The 13,862-nt window shown below is 39.5% G+C and overlaps 1 protein-coding gene across 7 annotated transcripts in view; it reads left to right on the forward strand.

Annotated features, from left to right (window-relative positions):
• The window catches only part of DCAF6 (DDB1 and CUL4 associated factor 6), a 105,559-nt gene that overhangs the window by 48,368 nt on the left and 43,329 nt on the right, over positions 1-13,862 (forward strand). For 4 of the 7 annotated variants that reach the window (XM_058660600.1, XM_058660596.1, XM_058660597.1 and 1 more), the window contains one exon: positions 13,202-13,261. The exons of 2 other annotated variants lie outside the window; for them this stretch is intronic. In XM_058660600.1, the coding sequence (XP_058516583.1) occupies positions 13,202-13,261 (60 nt within the window). Of the gene's footprint in view, positions 1-4,522; positions 4,694-13,201; positions 13,262-13,862 lie in introns of all 7 variants that reach the window. One more of the 7 variants, XM_058660602.1, reaches the window with a different exon arrangement.

Consider the following 13,862-nt stretch of genomic DNA (forward strand, 5'->3'; position numbering starts at 1 on the left):
CAGAGGTTTCTAGTCTTATTTAGAAATACAATTAGAAAAGAAAAAACCCGTAAGTACTAGCATGCCTGACCCTTTCCCACTTGTCTAACCTCATCTCCTTCTTTCTCAGTCCCTGTTGGTCATTACATTCCAAATGTGCTGGTTTCCTGTCAGTTATTTTAGTATGCCACATATCTTTTGCATCTTTTTTCTCACTTTTTTTTTTGCCTGCCTCCCTTCTTTTTATGAGCTTTTCTTTGTATCATTCATGTACCTCCCCCAGTTTGTCACATAGCCAACTTTTTTTCTTGGCTCTCATTTCAAATGCCACTCAAGAAAGGTCTTTTATAAATCCCATAGGAAATCTTTTCTTCCTATTTTGAAATCTACGCGTAACCATGTTTCTTGTAAAAAAAAAAAAAACTCGTAAAAACCTTTAATTTGCCTTGTTTATTTAACTATGTAAATTTGAGAAAGAGACAGAGGGGGCTCCCATCAGCTGGGTCATTTGTCCAAATGCCTGTAGCACCAGGACTGAGCCACATCAGAGCAGAACCTAAGAACTCCATTCAGATCTCCCCTAAGAGCTTCCAGGACCTAAGTGCTTGAGCTCAAATGTAGAGCTCATGGGTGTGGGCCTCTTAACGCCATGTCTTAATGTCTAGGTCCAACACTTGTCTTCTTCAAATTTTCCTTTTGCTTTGAATTGTTTATAACTCATTACTCTTCCTAGAATCAGTGAAAATCAGTGAAGGATTGACAAGTTTTAAGACAAAAAAAAAATGCACAAAGATCATGAGGACAAGAAATACAAAGAATGACAGATCTGTACAAGGTAGACAAAGTACTTCCGAATCTAACGTCCAGGAGGAAGCCCCTATGTATTGTAGAATCAGAATATGAAGTTAGAAGTAATTAGACCTTTGTAGTGTCAGCATGAGCTGTTTTATTTTTCTACTACAGAACAATTAAGCTGTTAAAATAGTGCAGAGTCTTTTCAGAGAGCACAAGAGTAGGGCTATTAGTTTCAGGGGGTGGAAGTACAAATTTCCTGATACTCTGTTGTATGTGTTGCTTTCAAAATTCAACTCAGCGTATCCACTGTGTTTACATTTTTCAATTTGGCTAAAGTTAGCAGGACCTGCTTTTCCAAATTTACTCACACTTAATGAACAATGTGTTTGTATATGCATTTCCAAAGAGTGTGTATAGCTGCAAGCTGCTAGCAGAATAGTTTGCTAATTGATATGTTTGATTAGAGGTTAAATTCTATACTTGCCTTTCCTAATTAATTATGTGTTAAGGTGTTTTCCTGGCCTCTTCCCCCCCCCCTTTTAAAATTAAGTTGAAAAAATCATCATCGAACTAATCTTTAAAGGAGGCAAATTTTTCTTGAAAAGCACTGGCAACATTGAATAGATGGTTCATAATAATTTTATAACGAAATCTTATTTTTTTCTAAGTTCTAGAACATCACTGCATACAGCTAAAGTCACTAAGTGTTTCTAGAATAAGGACTTAGGGTACATTTGGAATCGGGGGCTGGAAACGTTAATGAAACTGGATGAATTGTTTATAATATTGCACTTTTTTTAAAGCAAAATTGAACGTTATGTATTTTTATGGTAGATGGATAAAACAGTGGACCTTATGGCTGTATACCAGCGCTTTATGTTGCCACAAGCACTGCTGCTGTGCTGACTGTAGAGAAGGTGTCAGGCAGCGTGCTATCGAGCATCACTGTCCGTGAATGCCACTTGACTCGATTCTGCAAGTTTTTCAGGAAGTAATCACGTATGAGAGATTGTGATGCTGCTTGGGTCACATAGTAAATCTTAACCACCAATTGGCTGATTTAATCAAATTCCTTATAACTAGAGATCACAGTAGCAAGAGTTTACCTGTCTCTGACATCACCGATTCCCGAAATAGTACGCCACAACTTATGCCTTCACAATCTATATATGAAAAGCCAAGAATTATTTGGTAGTTTTGGGAATTTACTGCTAATGTTCCTGAGATACATTTTATGTATTTCTGACCCAAGTCTACAGTTGTTGACCTTTCTGCCCATATTCTTTGCCTGTTCTTTGTTTATAGTTGAACCAAAACCAGTTCCTCCTGTCATCTAATCCATCTTCTTTGGTCCGCTCAAGGACATCTTTTCTGCAGTTAGCTGTTTCTTTTCTATCGGGGTCTCCCGTCCCAGGGAAGAAATCACCTGACACTCCAGGCTCTGTTTCAAGAGGCACTTTATTCTTCCAACCAGTCCGTTTCCCAGCCGGTCGACTCGACTTCTCCCTCTTCCTCCCGTTTCTCTCTGCTTCATTCCCCAGTCTCCTTGTCGCCCCCCAGTCTTCTTCTGTCCGTCCGTCCCAGTCGTGCCCTGTCCTCCGTCTTCGTCCGTCTGTCTCTCCGTCTCTCTCTTTCTTCTTCCTGTTCCTGTCTCTCTTCCTGAAACCCCCACCGCTTATATACAATCCTAATCCAATCAGCTTAAAGGACACCGGTGCGCGTGGCAGGCGCACCAATCATAACTCTGATCACGCCAGCACACGCGTCAGGCATGCGACCACGGGCCAATTAGAAGGCACTTCCTGAAACCTGTTTATCGCCAAGCCTCCGAGAGGAGGAATGGCCTCGGCGCCATCTTAGGGCAGGGCACACGTGCAGTGCTCCCAACATTTTCAAGCACGATCCCTCTCCCTCTGCCCCCAATGAAACATTCTCCATGAGATGGCAAGTTTGTGCATTTCCCCACAACTGAAGCACACACACCTCCTTTGGCCCTTCACCCCCACAACTGTCATCCAGCAAGACTCCTGCAGAATATCTGTGCTGTGTGTCTAGTTCAACACCTGCCCTTCTTTTGCACTTATTGCAGTTGGGTTTGGTCCCTGCTGTTTCACAGAAGAATTCCTGTCCAGGTGTCAGTAACTTGATCTGTGACTAGAGCTGTTACCTGGCAGTGTTTGAGCAGCATTTGAGAAAACTCCTTCTGCCAGCCTTCTTGACTCACTCTCATTACTTAGCCTGTGAAATTCTGTTCACATACTTCTCCAGACCCTCTTACACTTCCTGGAGGTTTTTTTTTTTTCCCTCTTAAACGTTGAGTAGCTGTTAGACCTCTTCTCTGTCATTTATTCATCTTTAGGAGTCTTCAAGTGACATCCACATTTATTGCTCTGAATTCTAGGCTCTTTTACCCAAGTCCCTACTTAATTTCTCCACAAGAATGCCCATTGATTCTTTGCTTCACCCCATCACTACTTGTTTTTCCTACATTTTTTGCCATGGCAACAAATGTCTGCTGTGTTTTCTTTTACCTGACCCAGAATCAGTGGAATCACTATATCCAAGCTATCGATGAGTTCTGCCTCCCTTCTCTTTGAAATCTGTTTGATGTCCTAATGCACATCCCGCTTGAACAGTCACACTTGTTCTTCCCTCAGCTGGTACTGTTTGCCTTCAGATATCCAAGTGGTTCTCACCTTCATGTCCCTGAGGTATAACAACTGTTTATCGTCTCTCTTACTTGGGCAGTTATCCCCACAGGACACTTTGAAAGAATAGCTTTTTGCAGGATTTCTTATTACTTTTAATTCTTTTTAGAAATACCTGTGAGCTTTTTTTTTTTTAAGGACTTACTTATTTGAAAGGCAGAGTGACGGAGAGGAAGAGAGAACTTTCACTGCTGGTTCATTGGCCACAAGAGTCAGTAATAAACCAGGCCAAACTAGGAGGCAGGAACTCCCTGCTGGTCTCCATGTGGTGACAGGGGCTCAATACTTGGGCCATGTTTTTTTTTTTTTTTTGCTGTCTTTGGAGGCACATTTGCAGAAAACTGGAGCAGAAGCCAAGGCTGGAATCCACACTGTTAAATGGAATACCAACACTGCAAATGATTGCTTAGCCTATTGCGCTACATCACAGGCCTCTGTGATCACTTCTTCAGATGTGATATTGATTATGTAACTTTTTTTCAGTTTAAAAATATAAATGACAATTCTAACATCAAAAGTGACATTTATCTGAAGAATGTGTAACTTCACAGCTTTTAAGGAGCTTTCTAATACATTCTAAGATACTTCCAAATGTATAATAACCTCATAGTTTTAACAATTTTAGTAATTATTGATTGGAATTGGTGAAGTAGCTTAAAGTTTTCTATATTAGAGTAGAATATTTAGGTGATGTTTTTCAACGTTTGTTTTTCCCTGCTATGATTTTGCTTTTAAAAAAGGTTAATTTAGTGACAAAATGTTGACTTTAAATTTTGCTTATACAGGACTTTATTTTTATCCTGTTTGCTAAAATATCCCTTGAGAAATTTTTATATTTGATTCATCATAGTTTAAGGATGTATACATATAGTGTATCTTTTAATGATCAAGTTAAGATTTCTTTTGGTAATTTTCTTTTTCAGTAAAATCTGTGAGACATGTTTTATTTGTATCTTTCCTCTCTTTAATGTGTAATCACGTACTTGTTTCTTTCTGTTTTCTTACTGGCTTTCTCACCTTTCTTTCCCTATTTGTGTCAGAGTTTTTAAGGGGGCCTGAGATAGCTTTGCTCCGTAAGCGCCTGCAACAACTGAGGCTTAAGAAGGCTGAGCAGCAGAGGCAGCAGGAGCTGGCTGCCCAGGCCCACGAGCAGGCTTCTCCTCCTGGTCAGGCTCCGCGTGAGGGCTCTCCCCAGGACCCTCATGCTGCAGGTTGTTACTGCCAAGCATCCTTAAGCAGCTGCTAGAACTGCTCGTTAATACTGCTACTGTGCAATAAGCTTCCTTTCCCCACTTGAAAACAGAAAGCTAATGTGCTTGCAGCTTCTGCCACCCTTCCTTGCACATGATGGTTGTTCAGCCTAGCTCTTAGAGGGTCAAATGGTAGTAGCATTTCCCAGAGAGATGAATATATAGGATGGTTTTTTAAAATAACTTATTTGAATACACATTGACTATTGCTATAGCCAACATATTAGTTTTAATATATATGTGTATCTTTGAGAGTCAGAATAACAGAGAGTGAGCTAGAGAGGGCTCTCCATCTGCTGGTTTAGTCCTCAGCTGACCACAACAGCCGGGTCTGTGCCGAAGGGAGGAGCTAGAAACCCATCCTCTTCCCGCTCCCCTGCCCTCCGCTCACTGAATGTAGGTAGGAGTGGGGAGAGAAGACACCTGCTGCGGTTTGCTGCAGGTGCTGATGCTAGGGGTGCCCAGAGACCAAGTACCCACCCTCAAGTGTACTAATGGGCATCAGGGCCAGGGATCCACTACCTAAGCCGCTGCCCACTGGCTGCCTAGAATCAGGAACTGGGCCTGGAACTTAAACCAGGGCTCATAGTGGGTTAAGGGCATTTCAGCTGACCTTTTATTTGTATGCCAAAATGCCTGCCCATAATAAAATAGTTTTTCACACTCCTGTAGTAATGCTAGAGCCTACATGCATGCTGATATTCACATTTCCTTAATGCTTAAATGAATCTGTATCTTATGGCTGCTAGCTGTTTATTGTTACTATTACTATCATCATTGTTATTCAGAAGTTAGCCAATATGCCTATATGAATCTTATAATCTAGCATTTGGGCATATTGATATTCTAACTTAATTCTTTCTCTGTCAACATTTGAAAAATTTCACCATCTTTTAGAGTTACTGTTGAAAGCTGAAGTTACAGAGAGAGAGAGAAAGAGCGAGACCTCCCATCAGTTGACTTACATCCCAGGATGGCTGCAGCTGCTGGGACAGGGACCAGGCTAAAGCCAGGACCCAAGAGCTGCTTCCAGGTCTGATGGATGCAGGGACGAAGCACTTGGACCATCTTCCACTGGTTTCTCAAGTGTCTTAGCAGAGATCTGGATCACAAGTGGAGCAACTGGGACTCAAACTGGCACCCAAGTGGAATGTCAGTTTCTCAGGTAGAGGATTTACTTGCTGTGCCACTGTGCCAGCCCCTTCTTACTCTCTCTCTGCATATCGGCTCTCTTATATGTAGGACAGATGAAGTACTCATGATCCTGTCCTGATGTGATCACATTGTGATCAGAAAGTAAAAATTTGTGCTATTTTTATTGAGCATTTTAATGACCCTGTTCTTTTATGACCAGAAAGCTCATGATACTCAATATAAATTTGTTGAAAAAAAAAAATAAATGAACACAGCAAAACCCAAAATAATGTACCAGCTTAGTTATTTCAAGATGGAGGTTAGGTACTGTAAATCCTATAGTTTAGATATTATGGTAGGTGTGTAAATCTTGTATTTAGGAGTGGAAATGTGTCAAGAGGGTCTCACACCAATGAATGTAGAACTCTGCCCCTGAAATGAGTATGGGGCTTGGGCATTATTTACCTTGAGAACTATCAGTTATTTGAAGTTAGTCTGCTAGAACTTGACAGAACTGGAAGGCCCCGTCATCAATCTGTTGTTTGTAGTAAATGCTGTGGTAAAATAAAATAAATGTAAAACACTGTATTATAGGTATGATATCTGAGGCAAATCATGAATGTGATTTTAGTGGAGGAAACACAGCCAAGCAAGGCATCTGATTTCTTCTTTTTCTATGGGGAAATACTTTTTTCTGTGCTTAAAACTAACAACCAGAAAATTTGATCAGATTACAATGATGTTTCTTAATGAAACACTCTGATTTTGTGTTATATATAACGCTAGCCAGAGTACTTTGAAAACAAAAACCGACCTAAAAACCAATAAAAAGGAAAATAAAGCGCCTCTGAATCAGTATTTTAAAAGATATTATTCATTTGAAAAATAGAGTTACAAATAGAGTGTTGATGGAGGGAAGGATCTTCCATTGACTGGCTCATTTCCCAGATCATTGCAATAGCTGTGGAGTGGGTTAGGCCAAAACCAGGAATCAGAAACCATTCTCTGGGTCTCCCTGGTGAGTAAGAGGGGCCCAGGCACTCGGGCCTTCTCCCCCTGCTTTCCCAGGCGCACCCACAGGGAACCAGATCAGCCGTGGGGCAGCAGTAGGGAGCTGAACTTGTGTTCATATGGGTTGCTGGGTCAAAGGTGGTGGCTTTATTAATCTGTCGTGCCACAATTCCAATACAGTACATCAGCATTTAAAAAATACTGAAGTTGAGTGGGTAGAAAACCAAGAATTATCGTCTTTGTTATTAAAAACATTCTTGAACCTCTGAGACTGCCTGTATAGACCAGTTATTAGAAATGCCAGTGTTGACACTTGAAGAATGATGCTCCTTCAACCTGCAAGGTGAGGTACTTTAGCTATATCTTACACTGTTAACATGTGAAGTCCCAACCAGACTGTTTTCATTTGCTAGTACTACTTCTGTTTAAAAATATATATATATAAATATAAATATATATATATATATATTTTTTTTTTATTTGAAAGTCAATTATAGCGTCAAGTAAATACCACAATTAGGATTTTAGATTTTAGTGTTTTAACGGAAGAATGTGGAATAGCTGTAAACCATACTACAAAAAGTGATTTTTAGATTATCTCCCCATCTACTAAAGTATTTCTGGATTTAAACTATTTGTAGGAGATACTACTGTTTATGAACTAACAAAGTTAAATTTAACATTGTCTGGGAAACATTTTCTTTTTAAAATGTGGGACTGATCAAAAAAATTTAAAGATTTATGTATTTATTTGAAAAGCATAGTTATACAGAGAGAAGAGAGAGGTCTTCGATCCCTGTTGACTCCCTAAATGGCTGCAGTGGCCTGAGCTGGGCTGATCTGAAGCCAGGAGCTTCTTTGATCTGAAAGCAGGAGTCTCCTGCATGGGTGCAGGGACTCAGTACTTTCCTATTAGCACAGATCTGAGTGGGAAGTGGAGCAGCTGGAACTCAAACCAGCACCTTGATGGGATGCTGTGCGTCAAGCAACAGCTTTGCTTGCCACACCACAGTACTGATTTCTTCACACAAATCTACACGTGTTAAGATGAATTGATAGTACCTGCTTTCTGTAGAATAGTGTGATCGAACCCTTCTGCAGACATAGTTGGCCTGTTGTGGTATCAAATGGGAAGGAGGCTGACGCAGTTGTTGATACTCCCGGATGGGACATTGTCCATTCAGTGCCAGTGTTTCTTGGCAGTTGAAACTAAAACATCACTCTAGAGCACCAGATGATATCACCCTTGGTTTCAAATTGCAGTTTAAAACTAACTATATAAAATAGACATTAAAAGATGTTGAGACAATGATTTTTCTTCCCCAGCCCTTGTTTTGAACGCTTTCATTACTCTTTCGCGAAAATTCTGACAGAATATTTGAGAGTGACACTGTTCACATTTCAGCGTGAAGGAAGATAATGAGTAATAGCCCACCTACTTGCTGACTCATGTCACTCCCAAAGCTAGTTGCTAGTTGCTTTGGGAGTCTGAATTCTTGTTGAGCTTTAAAAGAATTTGCAGGCTCTTAGAAATAAATGATTATCTTCAGAACCACATATAGTTGTTCAAACTCAGGTTATATTGCCTTAACGGATTTTTACCTTACTCATTAAAAAAAAACACAGTGAGATGCTTCGTTAAAAAAAAAAAATATATTTACCTTATCTACCTGAAAAGCAGAGAAGAAAAGAGAGAGGCAGTTTTCTGTCTGCTGACTTCCAAAGTGCCTGAAACGGCCAGGACCAGGCCAGGGTGAAACTGAGAGCCTTTCCCATGTTGGTGGCAGATACCCACGCACTAGAGCCACCTTCTGCTGCCTCAGGATGCAGTAGCGTGGAGCCGGATTGGAGTGGAGGAGCCAGGAACCAACTTGGGGCTTTAATATGGGATATGGATATCTCAGGCAGCTGCTTAATTTACCATGCCGCACTTTCACCCCTTTTATATTTAACTGTTGCCAAGTACATCTTTATAGACTTCAAGGAAATATGTCATAACTTTTTTTTAATAGTTTTTGGAAATACATTACAACTCGTAATAGTCTTTTAGGATTTTTTTTTTTTCCTCTGCAAGGTGTTAAATTTACTTTCATCACATTACTGCAGTGGTACATCAGCCTAGGGCCTATTACTAGATACTTTTGAACAGGTCATTTTTTGATTACTTTAAGCCTCAGTTTCCCAATTCTTTAAATAAATCTGCCAAGATTTATAGTAAATGCCTGGGTGAGCCAATACTGTGTATGTATCATTTTTTTATATTACAGAAAGCAGTATACGTAGTATATTCTTACTTATATTTCATTTACTGCTTCACAATGCCCTTATTTTAAAGCCATGTAAGGTTGATAACATTCAGAGTTTTGAAAGAGCTGAATGTACATTTATCAATAAATTCCCTAAAAATCTATGGCAAAGACATTCAGCATATAGCTGGCTGATTTTAAGCCCAACTTTTTTTCCATTGCAGGTCCCCAGAAGTCATGGGTTGCTGGCTCCTGCTCAGAGTGACAGCACCCTGTGGAGTCAGCTGGTACTGGCCCCCCCATCACCACAGAGCCCCTCTGGAGCATGGAGCCAGCCTAGAGAGGGTCAGGTAGGAACTGTTTTTTCACTTTATGGCACGGTTTTGCCAATTGGCAAGAAAAAAAGAAAGAAAGAAACTTTTGTACCCACAAAGGGTATAAAACTTTGGTGATTATTTTTGAAAAAGGGGTTTTTCAAAACTGAGCCATATTGGAAAAAATCAGCACTTACCCAATCCTGTACAAGCAGGCTTTCTATAGCATCAAATTCCCTCACAGTGTCCAGAATGACAGTCACATTATGAAGGACTTTGCAGAATGAGAGTTGGACCTGTGTTTTTAGTGCTTAAGAGCAGTTAGTGCATCAAGTGGGATATATTCTGTTTCTGCAGACACTCCTTACTGGCTTGAATGGCAGAGTCCTAAGCAATACAGCAGGGTGTCCTCGAGAGTGTTAACCATTGTAATATTCTGCATTTTTCCAGAACAGCTTTATACTTTTATTTTTCTTTTAACATTACAGCTCAGAAAAATAGACAAGAGTGATATCAGTTGTGTTATCTAACTCGTTTATATGGATTATTATTAAGTTTTCATTAGAATACTATGTGATAGATACTGGAATTATCCCCATTTTGTAGTTGAGATAATGAGACTCTAAGTCAAATAATTTTTCCCGAGTTGTATGATTACCGAGTCGAAAAGGCACATTTGAATCAAGGAAGTGTGACTGAAGAGTTGTTATTTATAAAAAGAAAATTGACCATGAGACATGCTGAGTTTTGCACTGAATGTGCTTTTTCTTAAGGTTTATCTTTACTTTAAAAGTAATACTGTATTTCAAAATACTTCCTGTAGACTGCCTGGGCCCCATTATATTTTATAATAAATTATCATTGGACCGTATATTCAGGTTCATATTTTGTGATTTCTAGAAGATACTCACAGAGAGATGAGCTAGAGTAGGCAAATAACTGCAGCAGTCCAGCTGAACTGGTAATTTCATTTTTTGCGTATTAGCTGTTCTGACACTTAGTATTAGTTTTAGATTTCTGTGTTGGAAAGAGTTACAAAGAGAGAAAGAGAGAGAGAGCAAGAGAATGCTTCCATCCACTGGTTCTCTCCCTAAATGACCACAACATGCTGGGACAGACCAAAGCCAGGAGTTAGAAATTTTTTCCAGTTATCTCACACGGGTGCAGGGGCCCAAAGACCCGGACCATCTTGTGCCGGTGTCTTGGCACATTACCAGAGAGCTGGACTGCAAGTGGAGCAGTGTGTAGCTGGGACCATGTGAGCTGCTGGCACCACAGGTGGCAGCTTCACTACTGCGGCACATCTCAGGTCCGATCTTACGGTTATTGTGCTGGTATTTAGAAATATTGTTGTAAAATAATAGTTGTGGGCACTGAGTTTTTGAATAGCCACTGATCTAAAAACATGTCACCTAAAATCTTCATGTGACAGAAGATAAAAGCAGTTGCATGCTCCCTAGAAGCAATGACCATGAAGGATTTCTTCCCAAAGAAAGGGAAAGAGGGAAAGAACAACAAGCAATTTCCCCGAAACAGACAAAATATATGCCAGATTGTAAAGTGAGAAAGCAAACCTTTCCTGTTTAATGCTCTCTTTTTTGGTAAATTCTCCAAGAGTTTGAAAGTATAGTTTCATAAAAGCAGCATACTAGTAGCGCCTACGTCACTGTATATTTTCAGTTTCTTTCTAAATTTTTGGAAAATAAAATGAGGTGCATTTTACTGTAGTAATATTTGTATATTTCATGGTAGTTCTGGAGAAGTTAAATATTCAAAGGGAAGGTTTCTTGGAGAGTTTATAATATTTAGGGATTTTAATAAATGAGAATGCAGTGAACTGGGTTACAAATATAAAAGGGTGGAAATATTCTTTAAGCTACTTCTCAGGAGTTTTTTCCAATATTAATTTCATTGAGTTATATTCCAGTTAGTTTTTCTCTATATAATTCTGTTTCTAAAGACCAGCTGATCTAGTGTTCGAAAATAGCATTGATGGAAATATTGAATCTAACTCTGAGACGAATAAATAGGAAGTCTTAGAAAGGAAAGGAAAGCTTGCACAGACTGGGAAAGTGGCTGAGATGCCATTGTATCCACTTTGTTTTTAGTGTGGAAACGATTTGTTTTACTGAATGTTGTGCTAAAGAGGTGATGAGTAAGGTAATAAAAGCTATTATGTAATTAAATGTTATCAAAATCCTTGAAGAAAAATAAGCTCAAAACTGTTGGTATTAAAAGAACAAGTAGTCCAGTGACATTAAATTGATTCAGGGTGTATCAGAATTCAGGATATAATCCCAGCTTCACTTAGCTGTCTGGTTCAGGCAGGTTTCTTGAAAACACCTGTTTGAGAGGAGTGAATTTGATGAAATGCCATTGTGAGCTGAAATGTAATTAGTCAGAAGTATTTTATTAACATAATTTACTAAGAACTGTAGCAGAGGATATTAGAAGCTAAGTATTTATTTTTACATTTGAGGGAGAATTATGTTTGTTACCCACGTTTTTCTTTTACCACGTCCCACTGGGACCTAAGCAGGAATTAGAAGGAGCCACTTCCGCCCACAGGTTCAGTGTCTCGGCTCCAGAATGCTGAGTAGTAGTGTGTCAGGTTCCACCTGTTTTCTGACTTTGGAACATCTGCATAAATATGATAAAATGTCTTTGGGTGAGACCCACACCTAAACACAAAATGCATTGGATGTCTCAGTATCTTACACACAGCCTGGAGGTCATTTATCCAGTATTTTCAGCATACCTGTGTTTGGATTGCAGCTTGTCATGATAGCAGCTTTGGGATTTTCTGCTTGTAGTGTCATGTGCTCAAAGTTTTAGATTTTGGAGCACTTCAGATTTTGCATTTCTGTCTTAGAATTGCTCAGTCTGTAATTCCTAGTGTCTTGACCCTTAGGCTGATCAGAAAGAAGAAAAGCAGCTTGGGCCTAAAAATGTTGCTAATTATTTTCAGAATCAGATTTAGACTCAAAGCTTTCAAATTCCAGACAGTTGTACTACTTTCATTTATACCAGTATTCTTAAATCACCGGAACCTGTTTATAAAATAAATTCTTAGAAAGCAAACGAGCATTTCCAAACGATAAAAGACAAAGCTATTCTATTTGAAGCTGATGCAGAAAATCTAAAGCCAAAACATTAAGCCTTCTCCTTGCCTCTCTTTACCTTCCACCAGGTGCTCTAGAAAGAAATCCAAGCCTTCATAATATTATCTCACTGTGCACAGTATACCATAGAGTTTTAAAAGCTATGTATGTTTCTGTAAGGGCAATTACACCATTGAATATTTTCCTAATAAATTGCTTTTGTTGTCTAATCGGTTTGAGCACCTCACTCAGCTCACAGTGCAGCATACATCCCACCAAGTGGAGTGAACATCTCATTTCATGCTGGGAAGCCTCCAGAGCTGAGGGACACTGAGCCTTGACGAGCTGGAAAGGAATCTTGAGAAGGGCAAGGGGTCTTCTGTAGGAGATTTCCCCGTTTCTAATATCTGCCTTACACTTCGTGCTTGTGCTGAATGAACTTGAAAAAGGATATATGCATGAAAGTAGAATATTTTCTCATTCAAAATTGCTAAATGCTTGCCTGGAATAACATTTTAAGCACGTGGCCCTGCTTACTCACTGCTTGGGAAACATACCACAGTGCTTACTTCTGTTCCCTATCTTACGTATTTGTTTCTAAAGCTTAGACATGATCATGACATTGCTGTGCAGTTTTAAGTTGAAATCTCATTTTTGTTTCAGATTCTCCTTCTTCTGTGGTTAACAAACAGCTCGGATCCATGTCACTTGATGAGCAACAGGGTGCGTGCAACAGGAGATACGCTATGCCCATCCAGCCATAGCTTTATTGCAATGCATAAACAGCTCCTTCTCGCTTTCTCATAGCATTCCATTTTGATGATGGTCTTAAAGTCAGTATTTTGTGAATTAAAATACACAAAGTAGTATTGTGCACAAAGGACTTTTTTGACCTATACAAATTATAATGCAAGCTAAGTTAATTACTACCCATGGCCATTCATGTCAGTTTTAAATTTGCTCTCTCTACAGTAGTATTGTAATGGATATGAATTATATCCATATTTAAGTTTTAGGTGTATGTCATGAAACTCTTGAACTCTAAGTGTGAGGTTAGCAGTTGTTACCTCCTTGGACACTTAGGAAAAATTATTTGAACATAGTTATATTTCTGTGTTACAAGTTGCTATGGTAATGGTGTTTTTGTTTTTTTTTAAGGTTATTTTTAGTTTAGCAAGTGAGAGTAACAGTGAAAGAGAGAGATCTGCTGTCCACTGATTCATTCTCCTGATGGCCACAGTGGCTAGGGCTGGCCAGGCTGAAGCCAAGAGTCAGGTGGCACAAGTCTTTTCCCGGTTTTCCATGCGGGTGGCAAGGCCCAAAA

This window comes from Ochotona princeps, chromosome 2 (genome assembly GCF_030435755.1).
Source record: "Ochotona princeps isolate mOchPri1 chromosome 2, mOchPri1.hap1, whole genome shotgun sequence".
NCBI classification, from domain to species: Eukaryota; Metazoa; Chordata; class Mammalia; order Lagomorpha; family Ochotonidae; genus Ochotona; species Ochotona princeps.